The 12,615-nt window shown below is 38.2% G+C and overlaps 3 protein-coding genes across 6 annotated transcripts in view; 1 reads left to right on the top strand and 2 right to left on the bottom strand.

Moving 5' to 3' along the window:
• The window catches only part of LOC104737644 (protein IQ-DOMAIN 1-like), a 3,686-nt gene extending 1,865 nt beyond the window's left edge, over positions 1 to 1,821 (bottom strand). The window contains exons 1-2 of the mRNA XM_010457861.1: positions 1,415 to 1,821; positions 993 to 1,304 (exon numbers count right to left, since the gene is read on the bottom strand). Of these exons, the coding sequence (XP_010456163.1) occupies positions 993 to 1,304; positions 1,415 to 1,546 (444 nt within the window). The 5' untranslated portion in view covers positions 1,547 to 1,821. The remainder of the gene's footprint in view (positions 1 to 992; positions 1,305 to 1,414) is intronic.
• On the bottom strand, positions 4,470 to 5,366 carry LOC104738532 (glutathione S-transferase T3-like). Its single transcript, XM_010458695.1, has 2 exons — positions 4,847 to 5,366; positions 4,470 to 4,720 (listed from the first exon to the last, which is right to left on the bottom strand). Exons 1-2 carry the CDS (start codon positions 5,364 to 5,366, stop codon positions 4,470 to 4,472), a joined length of 771 nt encoding a protein of 256 aa, XP_010456997.1.
• LOC104737643 (vacuolar protein sorting-associated protein 8 homolog) overlaps positions 7,520 to 12,615 on the top strand; it is a 9,862-nt gene continuing 4,766 nt past the window's right edge. Inside the window, exons 1-12 of one of the 4 annotated variants that reach the window (XM_019235012.1) lie at positions 7,521 to 8,764; positions 8,867 to 8,974; positions 9,089 to 9,397; positions 9,520 to 9,759; positions 9,836 to 9,935; positions 10,002 to 10,159; positions 10,236 to 10,869; positions 11,433 to 11,497; positions 11,586 to 11,687; positions 11,796 to 11,938; positions 12,233 to 12,288; positions 12,412 to 12,505. In XM_019235012.1, coding sequence (XP_019090557.1) covers positions 7,670 to 8,764; positions 8,867 to 8,974; positions 9,089 to 9,397; positions 9,520 to 9,759; positions 9,836 to 9,935; positions 10,002 to 10,159; positions 10,236 to 10,869; positions 11,433 to 11,497; positions 11,586 to 11,687; positions 11,796 to 11,938; positions 12,233 to 12,288; positions 12,412 to 12,505 — 3,104 coding nt within the window. In that variant the 5' untranslated portion in view covers positions 7,521 to 7,669. Of the gene's footprint in view, positions 8,975 to 9,088; positions 9,398 to 9,519; positions 9,760 to 9,835; positions 9,936 to 10,001; positions 10,160 to 10,235; positions 10,870 to 11,432; positions 11,498 to 11,585; positions 11,688 to 11,795; positions 11,939 to 12,232; positions 12,289 to 12,411; positions 12,612 to 12,615 lie in introns of all 4 variants that reach the window. The other 3 variants (XM_019235011.1, XM_019235010.1, XM_010457860.2) reach the window with 3 other exon arrangements.

The following is a 12,615-nucleotide window of genomic DNA, read 5'->3' as shown; positions in this document are numbered from 1 at the left end:
AGCCGGAGATGGTGTAGCTGATGAGAAATTGTGTTGTTGGTAATGATGGCTTGTTCTTGATGGTGAACTAGGCCTTTGGTTACTACGGCTTGGACTTGCACCGGTTCTCGAGTTACCGCGGGTTAAATACGGTTGAGAAGTATCGATTTCCACGGTTTTGTAAACCGGTGGTCTTTGATCCGTCGAAGCTCGTTTATCCCACGGTTTAGATGCCATCCATCGGTCTAACCATTTAGGTCTCTCTTCTTCTTCCTCGTCTCCCGTAGAATAACTACCTCTCGTTCTCCGAACCTTTCATCCAAACCCATAAGAAATTAAAAACCCGAAACGGACCCAAATATCAAGCAAACAACTGCTTAGCAGTTACCTGGTGAGAGAAAGCTTGTGATAAACTACTATTGTTACTCTCTCGTCTCAACGCAGTGTCTCGTCTTTGTTGCAACATTGCTTTCACTTCCTCAATCGTGTGTGGTCTATCATCCCAATCTTCAGCAATGCTGCTTCCTTCTCTTGACTATACAAAAACCATTCCAAAATAAATGTTAGCTTTTATATATAATAAACCTAATTGCAGAAAACAGAGCAACCATGGTGTCTAAAACAGAGTATTAATAGAAAATATATATATATATATATAGATAGATCACTTACCATGGATCTTCGATCTGAAATGTCCTGAAGGTAACGAGATTTGAGGACACTATGAGTGTCGCTGAAGGCAGATTTGCGACTCCCGTCGTGAGACAAACGTTTACGTTGGTCAAGCACACGAGACTGAACTCGCACCAGAGCTTGCATACACCTTAGAGTCATCTTTGCTTGCTTCCTCACATTGTGACCTCTCACTAGTGCTTGTAACTTCACAAGCCCTTTCAATGCTCTTAATGCTCGTCTTGCCTATAATCAGATCCCGTTTACTATTATTAAATTTTACTCTGATAAACGTTTATAATTAAACATAGTTAACTATAATTAGATCAAAATCTGCTCACCAGATAGCCTCTGAAGCCAGTTTGGATCACAACAGCTGCGTAATCTTCTCTTGCGGTATAAGTGCGTCTCGTAAGATTTGGCAACTCATTCTTCTTCGTCGGAGGATGAGTTTCCGATACGGCGGAGACGGTTGTGGGTGGTGTAGATAAGGCGACGTGACTCTGTTCTGTAACAGAATTTAAAGCGGTTGTGTTGACCGTCGCCGATTCTACGGATTTCTGTGCCGGAGCGTCTTTTCCGACCCCGGAGATCTTCGTCGGAGAATCGTGATTCGTCGGTTTTCTAAATAACCACCGTCTCTTCTCTTTCTTCTGCAGACACAGAGCACGTGACTTATTAAAAAAAAAACATAAAATCAAGAAACAGAGCATGTGAATGAAAAAAGTAACAAGATCTCGACATTATAAAAGCAAGAACGAACCTTGTCCTCATCTTCCTCGACTTCATTACCGTGAGCATTGGTGCTGTTGTGTTCTTTCTTGGTCGGAGATCGGAAAGCTCGTTTAACGGCGGTGAGCCAGGAAGAAGAAGAAGAACTACTCTTCTTACCCATTGGAGATTAGGTAGGAGTTTTTAAAAAGATTCTCACAGACACAGAGTCAACAGATTGAAGTAGTAGTCATGAGACATTAGTAGAGAGGATGAGATTTGGTTTTTAGATTCTTGCGCAGATATGAGGGAAGAAGAGAGAGAGAGAGAGAGGAGAGTGGTGGGTGGATCTTGGGAAACAGAAATGTCAATAAATTTGGAAGGTTGCTTAAGGGAGAGTTCTGACTCTGACCACCCTCTTTAACTGCGACCATGACAGCGATGACTCTTCCTCTTCATTTACTCNTTTTTTTTTTTTTTTTTTTCTATTTCTTTTTATTGGTCATTTCGTCAAACTAGTAATATCACAATATGATTATATCGTAGACCTGCCTGCATTTGTTGTACATTCAATACTATAACATTTATGTTTTTGTCCTGGTTTAATTGAAATTCGACTATTAGAGTTTTGTTTCTTTTATAGTTACTTCTCTTTAACCACATAAATAAATTCTATTTCATTATGCAAACCCATTGTTTTTTCTTGAGTGTTCTTATTGTAACTAATAAAAAATCTATATTGATATTTCAACAATCATTTGATTTTAAATAAGCACGTTACTGCCACGAGCTTTCTAGACTAACATTATGTAGATAGATAGACTCATAGACCTATACATACGCACGAACCCTATACCTATACACGTACGCATGATTAATATCGACGAATGACGATTGTGCAGATGCATGTTTTCAAGTTTTAAGATAAGAGCATCATTATAGGGGAACTATTTTGGGAAACTATTTTGGGTGTTGTTAGAGTAAAAATATTGTTAAAATATTGTATTAAGATTTTTTTTTAAGTTAGTTATTGGGAGAATATGTTTAAGATCATAAGATTTAATAATATAATATTGTTAAATATATTACAATTATAAAAACTTATAAAATAACATTTAAATTGCAAACTTATAAAATTTTAACTAAAATTCAAAATACAATACCAAATTCAAATGAAAAAAAACATTGTAAAAAAAAATACAAACAAACATATTATTTAATTAATAAAAACACATAAACATTTTATTTAATTAATACATTGTTTAATGTCCAAATTTATTCCATATATTTTCAATCAAATCCTCCTTTAATTTCTGATGTGCTTGGTTCCATCTTCTTGTTGGAATTCTTGTTCGTCATAGAGTGTGTATGAATCTCGTTCATCTTCGACAATCATATTATGGAGTATGAGACATGCTCTCATAATATATGCAATTTTACCCTTTAACCATAAAAGAGATGGATTTTTAATCATGACGAATCTAGATTGCAGGACTCCAAATGCACGCTCAACATCTTTTCGTGCACCTTCTTGTCGTTCTGCAAACAAACGAGGTTTCGGGTGTTGTGGTTGTGGGATGGATTTAACAAATGTCGCCCATTCGGGGTAAATAACATCTGTCAGATAGTAAGCCAAATTATACTTATTTCCGTTGACATAGTACGTAACTATGGGAGCTCGACCGTAAATAATGTCATTAAATACTGGTGATTGATCAAAAACATTTAAATCGTTACAAGTACCTGGAGCTCCAAAAAATGCGTGTCATATCCAGAGATCTTGTGAAGCTACCGCCTCCAAAACAATTGTTGGTTTACCGGTGCCTCGTGAATACATTCCTTTCCAAGCGGTTGGACAATTTTTCCACTTCTAATGCATACAGTCGATGCTTCCAACCATCCCGGGAAAATCCCGCTGTTCTCCGTAAAAGAGTAGCCTTTGAAGATCCGCTTGTGTGGGTCGGCGTAGGTATTCAGTGCCAAACAAGTCAACTATTCCGACGACGAAATGTTCCAAACATTTACGAGAAGTCGATTCAGCAAGACGTAAATATTCGTCAACCGAGTCTGCCCCAGTCCCATATGCTAATAGTCGAATTGCTGCAGTACATTGTTGTAGCGGTGATAAACCATTCCGGAAGGTTGCATCCTTTTTGGTTTAAAATATGCAACTTCTTCACTGAGACGATTCACAATACGCAAGAACAATGACTTGTTCATTCGAAACCGTCGGCGAAATTGCCTCTCCGGGTAAGTCGGATTATCACTAAAATAATCGTTCCACAAACGTTCATTACCATCTTCCCGTTGTCTATCGATATATGTACGTGTATTCCTTTCCGCCAGAATTTCCTCTTCAGCAGCTTCAAATTGATTATTAAATTGCTCTTGAAAAAATTGGTTCAAACTATCATTATTTGGATCATAATGGTAGTGAAAATTGTTGGAAGAAGATGCCATAAAATGAACAAGAGAAGGAAATATTTGTTTTGGGTAAGAAGGAAATGTTTGTTTTGGGTGAGAGAAGGAAATGTTTGTTTTTGGTGAGAGAAGGAAATGTTTGTGTTTGTTGAGAAAAGCAAATGTTTGTTTTTGTTGAAATAAAACCTTGTGCTCTTCTCATATCTATAGAGTGATCATCAACTCTTGTGAAATATCAATGTTTGTGATACATAAACTCTCGTGACTTTGTTAAAATTTGACTTTAAAACTAAGATCCAAAAAAGCTTACAACAAAGCTTACAATCAATCCGATCACGGGTTCACCATCCCGGGTACATACCAAAGAAGCCTAAACAAAGCTTACAATCAAGCCTAAACAAAAATCCAAACAAGCCGATCATGGGTTCACTAGTCTTTGCCTACAATCATACAAGTCACGGGTCCATGACTTCTTCAACCTGAAACCGAAACACATATATAAGTTCCCAACTATATAAAACATAGAGAACAAACAACCGAGATTCATTTAAAACATAAACTACAAACATAGTTAAAAACATAGAGAACAAGCATAGTTAAAAGATAGAGAACAAACAACCGAGATTCATTAATAACATAGAGTACAACAAACATCCGAGATTCATTAATCTACTATTTCTTCTAAGTTAAAACAGTTCAGCCATTAGCTTCTTCTTTAGAACTTTTTCATCTTCGTCTATAGTTTCTTTCTTGGCAATGAGAGTGTCAAGAATGGACATCTTTTGTAGTTCTTTCATGCCCTCCAAATCCTTCTTTTTTATCTCCCACATATGACTAAACTCTGCAGATGGCGCAACCTTCTCTTTACCTTTGTTCCTTACTTTTTTCGTTGCCTTTATGCCCGGAGGCCTGCTCTCATGCTCACCAATGACAGAACCTGTAGATGGTGCAACATCATCAGCTTTTCTTTTGTTAGAGCTGGTTTTTTTCGGAATGGGGTTCATAGCTTCCAGGTTTGCCTATTTCTGTTCATAGCGTAGCACATTCTAAGCATACTCCAAACCAAACTTCTTCTTGTACAGCTTAATGTAGATTTGGTGAGCATTTTGCAAAATATCTAAATCGTTCATGCCACTAGCTTTCTCACCGTCTGTCTCTGCAAAAGCTCCACAGAACCTGCTCACTTCCTTACTAATTTTTTGCCATCTTTGTCTACAATGGTGAGGGCGCCTAGGCTCAGCACCACCACAGACATGACTACTTGTTTCATAATAGTCTCCTATACGGATCCAAAAGGACCCTGCCTTTTGCCCATTCCCAACTATTGCATCCTTCGATGTGTTTAACCAGCCGCTTATTAGGACTAAGTCATCTTGTGTGGACCATATCCTTCTCTCCCTACGCTGTTCTGCTGTCTCTTCTGATTGACTAGGAGGTTGACTCGGCTGTGAACCAGTTTGTGAACTAAAAGCAGGGATTTGAGAAGAACCAATGTTTACATTGGGAGCAAAGCTGTCATATGGGAAGTTAAGAAGGCTAAAGTAGGGTTGAGACTGACTGTTAGGAGTATTGTTTGATTCCATAGCAATCAGAATTAAACAAGGAAGAAGCTTATTCGAAAGATATTAGAGATTGGAAGAGATATTATTCGAAGGTTCTTAGAGATTGGAAGAAAGAAGCAAACAAGATGGATGATAGAAGAGAAGTAAAAGATATGAGAGATTGATAGAAGAGTCGGATGTAATATAGAGAACTTAAGAAGCAAACAAGATGGATGATAGAAGAGAAGTAATAGATATGAGAGATTGCCATCATTAAATCAAAAGTTTGGTGTTGTTAGAGAGTTTTAATTCTAAATAACCATTACCTACTTCAGTCAAATCAGAAGTAAATAAAGGTCATTTAGTGTTTTTTAAATGTATACCAAGACATTCTGTAATATTCATTACCTACTCAACTAGTTTTGTTAAAGCATTCATAAGTTTCAAAGCTTTCATAGGCTACTCGATTTCAAAAGTTTAAAAAGTTTCGAGAGTTTCAAAAGTTTCAAAAGTTTTAAAAGTTTCGAAAGTTTCAAATCAGTTTTTACAGTTTTAAGACAACTCAAACCTACAAAGCAAAACTACAATCACAACAACTAATACGAGAACATGACCAGATGATAAAAGGTTAGATGGTGAGACATACAAACCAAAACAAAGAGACACTAAATTCACAACAACTCAGTTACAAGAAATAAACCTAATCAAACATCCGACACCACAAAACAATTCAGAGAAACTCATTACACAATCAAACAACAATTAACAAGCCACTTCAATCAAATAAAATCAGTGAATAAACACTTACACTACTACACAAACCACAACACCACTCAAATCAGGAAACCAACCTTGTGACTTACCTTTTACTTTCGAGCAAATGCAGGTTTCTTGATGGTTATCCGATTTAATTTGCGCTGGTTAACCTCACCTACAAGCCTCCGAAACAAAGAAAATTCAATTTTAATTCACAAGTGTTATGGTTGATTTCAAATTCAAAATACAACTCTCGGAATTCAGTCATAGGTAAGCTCACTAAAATCCTATATTGATTAATCAAAACCATTAATTGAGAGATGAGACAAACCCTATACCATGTTACTAAACCGAAACCTAATTCACAGATTTCAGTTTTACCCTAAATCGATGAAACATCCAAGAAACAAAGACTGAAAGAGGAAACGACGAAACTACCTTGTCTATATCGCCAGAGATGAGATTTGCCAGACAAAGGAGACGAGGAGACCAAGGCTCAGCAAGAAGATTTCGACTTCACCTTCAAATCGCTGGACATATCAATCGACAAAAGAAGGGAATTGAAACGGATTTGTCGGAGAAGCTATGCAAAGATCGATTTCTAGATGGAAGAGCTCTCGATTTTGGTGTTTCAATTGCCGGAAAACTAACCTTCGGCGGCGAATATGGTGACAACGAAGCTTTCGCCATTTTGGAGAGAAAGAGAAACCCTAGAATTGATTTCGAAGAAGATGAGAGAAATGAAAATTTTTCTTTATTTCTAAAACATCTCGACCAATCACGTAAGGCCACACAAATAAGAACTGGGCTTAGATCAATTATCATTCAAGATCAGAAAATTTGATCTAAACCCACTATTTACTTTTTTATTAATTATTTTAGGGTTAGAATACATAGTGTTTTGACGATAATGATGGCCTAAAAATAAAAGATAAAAGAATCATCGAATACAGAAATCATTAGTTATTCTTCGTTTTGTTTTTTTTTCTATAGAAAATGAAATCATAATAACCATATGTTTATTTATTCCGGATATTTAAACCAAATTACCTATTTAAGTAGAAAATGACAGCTTTCATGCTGTGCTTATTGGCCAACAAAAACATTTTAAGAAAAAAAAAGAAAAATATTAAAACGAACGGGTGAAGTCTCGTGCTATCACGTGCATGGAGCCAGTCAGGCAGAGAAATTACAAGGACAGAGACATCATCAGGTGCGTGATGGACCACGGTGGTGTTTTTACCCCCCGCCTCCTACAACAATACACGTGGCGTTCTTTTACATTTAATCGTCAAACATCGGGTCAACATCATTCTCTTCATATGGGCTTCCTTACATCAAAGGCCCACTTTATTATTATTTTTTTTTTCTTGGTTTTATAGAGCCTTTCACAAAACCTTCTGACGCATCCAGAAGGTTTTGTTTTCCTTATTGACTCGATGTTAGCTGAACTAAAAAAAGAACGTCGACTAGTGCCGGCGGAGAGTTGAGTTTCTTCTGATGAACCCCAAACGGCTAGAGAATAATCTCTCAGCTACTTTCAAAAGTCATCATAGAGACTACGACTACGACTCCTCCTCCTGAAGTTCATGTTTATGAAGAAGTCTAACATGGAACTCGATCTCGATTCGTTCCTCGTATCGGACTCAGACTCCGATTTGGATTCTTCATCCGTCCCTCACCGTACAGTCGACGAAATTCTCAACGCGTCTAGTTCTTCATCTCCGTCACCTTCTCCTCCTTCTTCCCCACCGTCAATTATACGGCCGAAGCAAAACGATCCGACTCGCCGCCGCCGCCGCCTATCAGAAGCCCTTACAAACGTTCCGGTGGTGAGACCTGAATCCAATTTGAATCCTCCGACGCGGCGATCGACTTCTTCTTCATCTTTAAGGCAGGTGCCTTTGCCTTCGCTATTCGCAGGAGTGCGGTCGAATGTGAAACCCGGTGCGGCGCTTGCGGCGGCTGTGGCTGCTTCTAGGTTGGTTCCTACACCACACGCTGCTATTATCAAGTCGAGGAGAGCTAACAGTGCAAGTAGTGAGCTTCTGCAGCAGGAAGAAGTTTCTTCTTCCAATGGAGATTCTGTTGTTGCTGGATCTGCTGCTTCTGTTGATAGTGGAGTTGCGGTTGTTGCAAGTCAAGAAAACGAAGCTAAAGTGATGGAAGTCCAAGCTAGTGATGTTACTGAGAGCTTAGTTGATGCCCGTGACAGTGAGGCATACTCAAAGCCTGACTTAGTCACTGCCGCAGAATCCGAAATTGCTGCTGTTGATGACACAATGTTAGTCGCTTCTTTGGTGGTGGAGTCTTTAGAGTCTCAACGTTTTAATGATTCTGATGGCAAGTGCTATGATACTAAGGTAAGCAATGTTGAGGACTCAAGTGTTGGAGATGTTGAGAGTGATCAATCAGATATAATAATTATACCGGATTCTAAAGCAGAGGGAATTGATGCTTTTATTCCTGATGATGGAAGCTCAATTTCTGGCATTTCAGAGCTTGTAGAAGAGAGGATTGTTGAGTTGGAAAAAGAAAGGATGAGTAAAGGAGAGAAATCAAAATCACCATCTTTTAGAAAGCAGCTTGTCTTGGCTGAAGAGTTTGAGAAAAAACAAGCATATACTGGTTTGCATTGGGAGGAAGGGGCTGCTGCTCAGCCAATGAGACTTGAAGGTGTTAAGGTCGGTTCGACGAATTTAGGTTACTTTGATGTTGATGCTGACAATACCATCAGCCGAACCATTTCATCGCAAGCATTTAAGCGAGACCATGGTTCTCCTCAGGTTTTGGCTGTTCATTTTAGTTTTGTTGCTGTGGGTACATCCAAGGGGGTCATCCTCGTTATACCAAGTAAATATTCTTCTGATACTGCAGATCAAATGGAATCAAAGGTTGTCTTTTACATCATTAATTATGTCCATTTTTAGTTTACTTGTTCAAGAGCATATTATAAACTGTGCGGATATATACTCCAGTTATTAATATTTATGTTTGCAACTTTTTAGATGATTTGGCTTGGTTTACAAGGAGAAAGATCCCAGTCCCCAGTTACCTCCGTTTGCTTCAATCAGATAGGGAGCCTCCTGCTAGCAGGTTATGGTGATGGACATGTTACAGTTTGGGACGTGCAGAGAGCTTCGGTCGCAAAACTGATCACTGAACATACTGCACCAGTAGTATATGCGTTTTTTCTAGGTCGGGATTCTCAGGGTTCTCGCCAATTTAAAGTGATTACAAGTGATACAAAGGGTGTTGTTTTCAAACACACGTTTTCTTGGGCTCTGCTGTTGAACATGTATACAGTAAAATCGCAGGTAAATTTAGTATTCTGTATAGTTATATTTGCTTGTGATTTTTTGTCTGTTTCTGCTGGTTTCCTGTTCAGCCTTACTAACTCGGAGGAATGGTTTTGTACACATTATTTTGATTGCATTAGTGTCTTCTCGATGGACAAAAAAATGGAACGGTCCTCTCCGCATCAGCTTTGCCTGATGAAAATTTTGGAAGCTCCTTGGCCTCTTCTAAGGGGGGTAACTCTGCAGTTCCATCCAGCAGTATAAGTAGCATGATGGGAGGTGTTGTTGGGGTTGATTCAACTTGGAAGCTCTTTAATGAGGATTCAACTTCGGTGGAAGAAGGTGTTGTTATATTTGTCACCTATCAAACTGGACTAGTGGTAACTATTCCAGATATTTTTCATATTCAATTTACTGGTTACGCTTCTGGAGATCATCCTCTTCTGTTTTTATCAGGTAAAGCTCATTCCAAATTTGGAGGTGTATGCACAACTTCCTAGGCCAGAAGGGGTTCGGGAGGGTTCCATGCCATACACTGCCTGGAAATGCTCTACGGGTAATTCTTCTCCCGCTATAACTGTGTACTTTACATGTACTGTTTTAGTAACGTGAAATTTTGCAGGAAATTCTTCCAAGGAGGCAGAAGATAGGGTTTCTTTTCTTGTCATTGCGTGGGATCGTAGAGTTCAGGTTGCCAAGTTGGTAAAATCAGACCTTAAGGAATATGCCAAATGGTCACTTGACAGTCCAGCTATTGGTGTTGTTTGGCTAGATGACCAGGTGTGTATACTGATATAAATATTTTTTCTAAGCAAATGCATATTCATGATTTTGCTGTTTTTCTCTGCATATTCAGTTGTTGGTGATCCCAACTGTGTCGGGCCATTTGTATCTGTTCACAAGAGATGGTGTGGTAATTCACCAGACAAACTTTTCTGTGGCTGGTTCTTCTGGGAATGACCTAATTTCCTATCATACGTACTTTACGAATGTCTTTGGAAATCCTGAGAAAGCTTATCAAAACTCTGTGGGTGTCAGAGGGGCTTCAGTATACATTCTCGGGACTGCGCATCTTATTATCTCCAGACTTTTGCCGTGGAAGGAGCGGGTTGATGTGTTAAGGAGAGGAGGTGACTGGATGGGTGCATTTAACATGGCAATGTCACTTTTTAATGGTCAAGCTCATGGGGTTGTTGACCTCCCCAAAACTGTGGATGCCATAAGGGAAGCCATAGCACCCAGTTTAGCAGAGTTGCTACTTTCCTACGTAGATGAAGTATTTTCTTATATCTCAATAGCATTTTCCAATCAGATTGAAAAAAATGGAGTAACTCATGAGCAAAGCAGTGGAACCAATAATGTCAATTTAGAGATAGAAGAACAATACAATCGTGTTGGTGGTGTTGCCGTTGAATTCTGTGTTCATATTAACAGGATGGATTTGCTCTTTGATGAGATATTTTCCAGATTTGTGGCTGTACAACAAAGAGGTATATCTTTCACATCTATATGTGTTCATAATAACTTCCTTTTTCGGTGCTACATTTTATTAAGGAACAGGGTTAACTATCATTCTAACTATATAATTCTTTGAAAGATGTTTACCACGTTAGGATTAAGGAACAGGGTTGTCTGTTTCTGTGTCTTTATTCTTTAAAATCCTTAGAGAGCTTTGGTCAACTGATCTTGTTTTTGGTATCTCCTCTGGGTTATTGTTTTTCTTATGTATGCCGATTTTTATAATACACACACACATGTTGTGCTGCGTGTTTGCATGTATGTTCTCCCTAATTTTTAGTTTAGTTCTTCTATAAACGGTTTAGAGTAATTGTATAGTTTGCTAAATCAAACAGTATAGTATTGCAATGCTAATTGTAATATTTTTATACCTTAAGTTTATTAAGTGAGATAGACACGTGCTTTGGAATCTGCTGTCCATTTTCAAGACAGTTTGATCTTGGTTCAAATCTCTTGATGACTATTAATTCCTTGTGTATAATGAGACACTATAATTTCTCGTATTTATTGCGGCAACTACTTTTGGTTTGTCTAGATACATTTTTGGAGCTTTTGGAGCCTTATATATTGAGGGATATGCTTGGATCTCTTCCTCCTGAGGTATCTTCTGTAGAACTATAAGATATTTCCTCAACAGTGCTGTTATATTTTATCTTATTATTCTTTTGTTTTGTTTCATACTGCTCAGATTATGCAAGCGCTGGTTGAACATTATAGTAGGAAAGGCTGGCTACAAAGAATTGAGCAGTGTGTACTTCACATGGATATTTCTTCCTTAGATTTCAATCAGGTCAGGTTTTGTAGACAATTTCATTTGTCCTGTTTGGTCTTTATCTTCAATAAGTTGATGTGTTGACTTTATGGTTGAATTTCTGATATTTTCCTTATTGACACTTAGGTAGTCAGAATTTGCCGTGAGCATGGGCTTTATGGGGCCTTGCTCTATCTTTTCAACAAGGGGTTGGATGATTTCAGGTCACCTCTGGAGGAACTCCTGATTGTCTTACGGAACAGTGAGAAACAAAGGGCTACAGCCATTGGGTATGTTATGTTAGGTCGTTGCACTTTATTCTGGCTTAATAAAACTTTACGCGCAAAACTGAACGTGAGAGCCCCCTCCTCGCTTGTTTCAGTCATGGACTAGAGGAAAACCTAGAATTCAAAAGGCTCATTTATTTCCATCTAACATGAATTTAATCCTCGAGGGCACCTATGCATATAGCTAATTTCAATATTATTGCTGTCTAAGAAAGGTTTGATTTCCTGTATGACGCAATATAGTTGTTGTCTGAAACTTCAAAAATTGCCCTTTTTTTTATCATGTTTCTTTTTCAGGTACCGGATGCTTGTTTATCTAAAGTACTGCTTTCTTGGTTTGGCTTTTCCCCCAGGTAGGATTTAATTATTGTTTCACTGCATGTTATGATCTGCAATATACCCAAGTATGGTATCTGGTGACCTATAATTTGTATAAGCATTTTGCTCTCACAAACTGATTTGAGTTTTATCTGCAGGACATGGAACTCTAAATCCTACACGCTTGCCATCACTCAGGACCGAGCTGATTCAGTTTCTACTGGAGAAATCAAACACCCAAAATTCTAGTACATGTGTAACATCTCGATGGATTTACTTGAACCTCTACCATCTACTAGAGATGGATACTGAAGCCACTTTAGATGTCCTAAGATATGCATTTGTAGAAAAAGAAATGGTGA

The sequence above is a fragment of the Camelina sativa genome, chromosome 13 (genome assembly GCF_000633955.1).
Source record: "Camelina sativa cultivar DH55 chromosome 13, Cs, whole genome shotgun sequence".
Taxonomy (NCBI): domain Eukaryota; kingdom Viridiplantae; phylum Streptophyta; class Magnoliopsida; order Brassicales; family Brassicaceae; genus Camelina; species Camelina sativa.
Note: the sequence above shows the minus strand (reverse complement) of the source record. Positions and strands in the feature narration are given on the sequence as shown.

Excerpts from the sequence above, each read along its gene's own strand:
- LOC104738532 (XM_010458695.1), bottom strand. The coding sequence starts at position 5,366 with ATGGAATCAAACAATACTCCTAACAGTCAGTCTCAACCCTACTTTAGC. Across the intron at positions 4,721-4,846 it reads GCTGTACAAGAAGAAGTTTG|GTTCTGTCATTGGTGAGCAT; the intron begins GTTTGGAGTATG and ends CACCATCTACAG.